This window comes from Haliaeetus leucocephalus, unplaced genomic scaffold, assembly GCF_000737465.1.
Source record: "Haliaeetus leucocephalus isolate CR32 unplaced genomic scaffold, Haliaeetus_leucocephalus-4.0 Scaffold0, whole genome shotgun sequence".
NCBI classification, from domain to species: Eukaryota; Metazoa; Chordata; class Aves; order Accipitriformes; family Accipitridae; genus Haliaeetus; species Haliaeetus leucocephalus.
Genome location: NW_010972436.1, coordinates 23,623,170 through 23,623,777, shown reverse-complemented (window position 1 = coordinate 23,623,777; position 608 = coordinate 23,623,170). Strand labels below are relative to the sequence as shown.

General features: G+C 52.0%; 1 protein-coding gene across 1 annotated transcript in view; it reads right to left on the bottom strand.

Moving 5' to 3' along the window:
• Window positions 1-486, bottom strand: part of ACVR2B (activin A receptor, type IIB) — a 96,334-nt gene extending 95,848 nt beyond the window's left edge. The window contains exon 1 of the mRNA XM_010586227.1: window positions 435-486. Coding sequence (XP_010584529.1) covers window positions 435-486 — 52 coding nt within the window. The remainder of the gene's footprint in view (window positions 1-434) is intronic.
• Between the last annotated feature and the right edge of the window lie 122 nt (window positions 487-608).

The following is a 608-nucleotide window of genomic DNA, read 5'->3' as shown; positions in this document are numbered from 1 at the left end:
CACCCCCCACCGGCTTCCCCCCCACACACACACCTCCGCCCCCGCTCCACTCCGGCAGCACCCGCCTAGAAGTAAATGCCCATTTTTGTAAAGTTTCCTCGATATCGCGCCGTGTTTACATTGCCATTAATTCCCACAGGCTGCCTGAAGGGAACAAAAAGCAGCACGGGAAGGCTCGTCCTGCGAGCAGGGAGAAAACGGGGGAGAGTAAGGGGGGGTGAGGGGGTGAAAAGAAAAAAAAGGAAAAATAATGATAAAAAAAAAAAATTAAGCGGATCGCAGCGGTGGGGTCATTCCCCCAGTTTGCAGGCTCGCTGGTGGCTCTGCTCTGTTTTGGAGGGTGGCTGCAAATAATTGCACGGCCCATTCAATTCTGCATTTGGAGAGGCGACCGTAAGCCCGAGCGGGAGGTAAACACGCAGAAATGCACTTACCTGCACAGAAAGTTCCACAAAGCAAGGCGAAAGTCAGCCACGAAGCAATCATATTCCTTTACTTTTTTTTTTTTCCTCGCGTGCCCCTCTATCCCCAAGGGAAGCAAAAATAAAAAGATCGAGAGAGTGAAAGAAGGGGGGGAGAAGCGAGGCTCTGCCCTCCCTCTCTCTCTT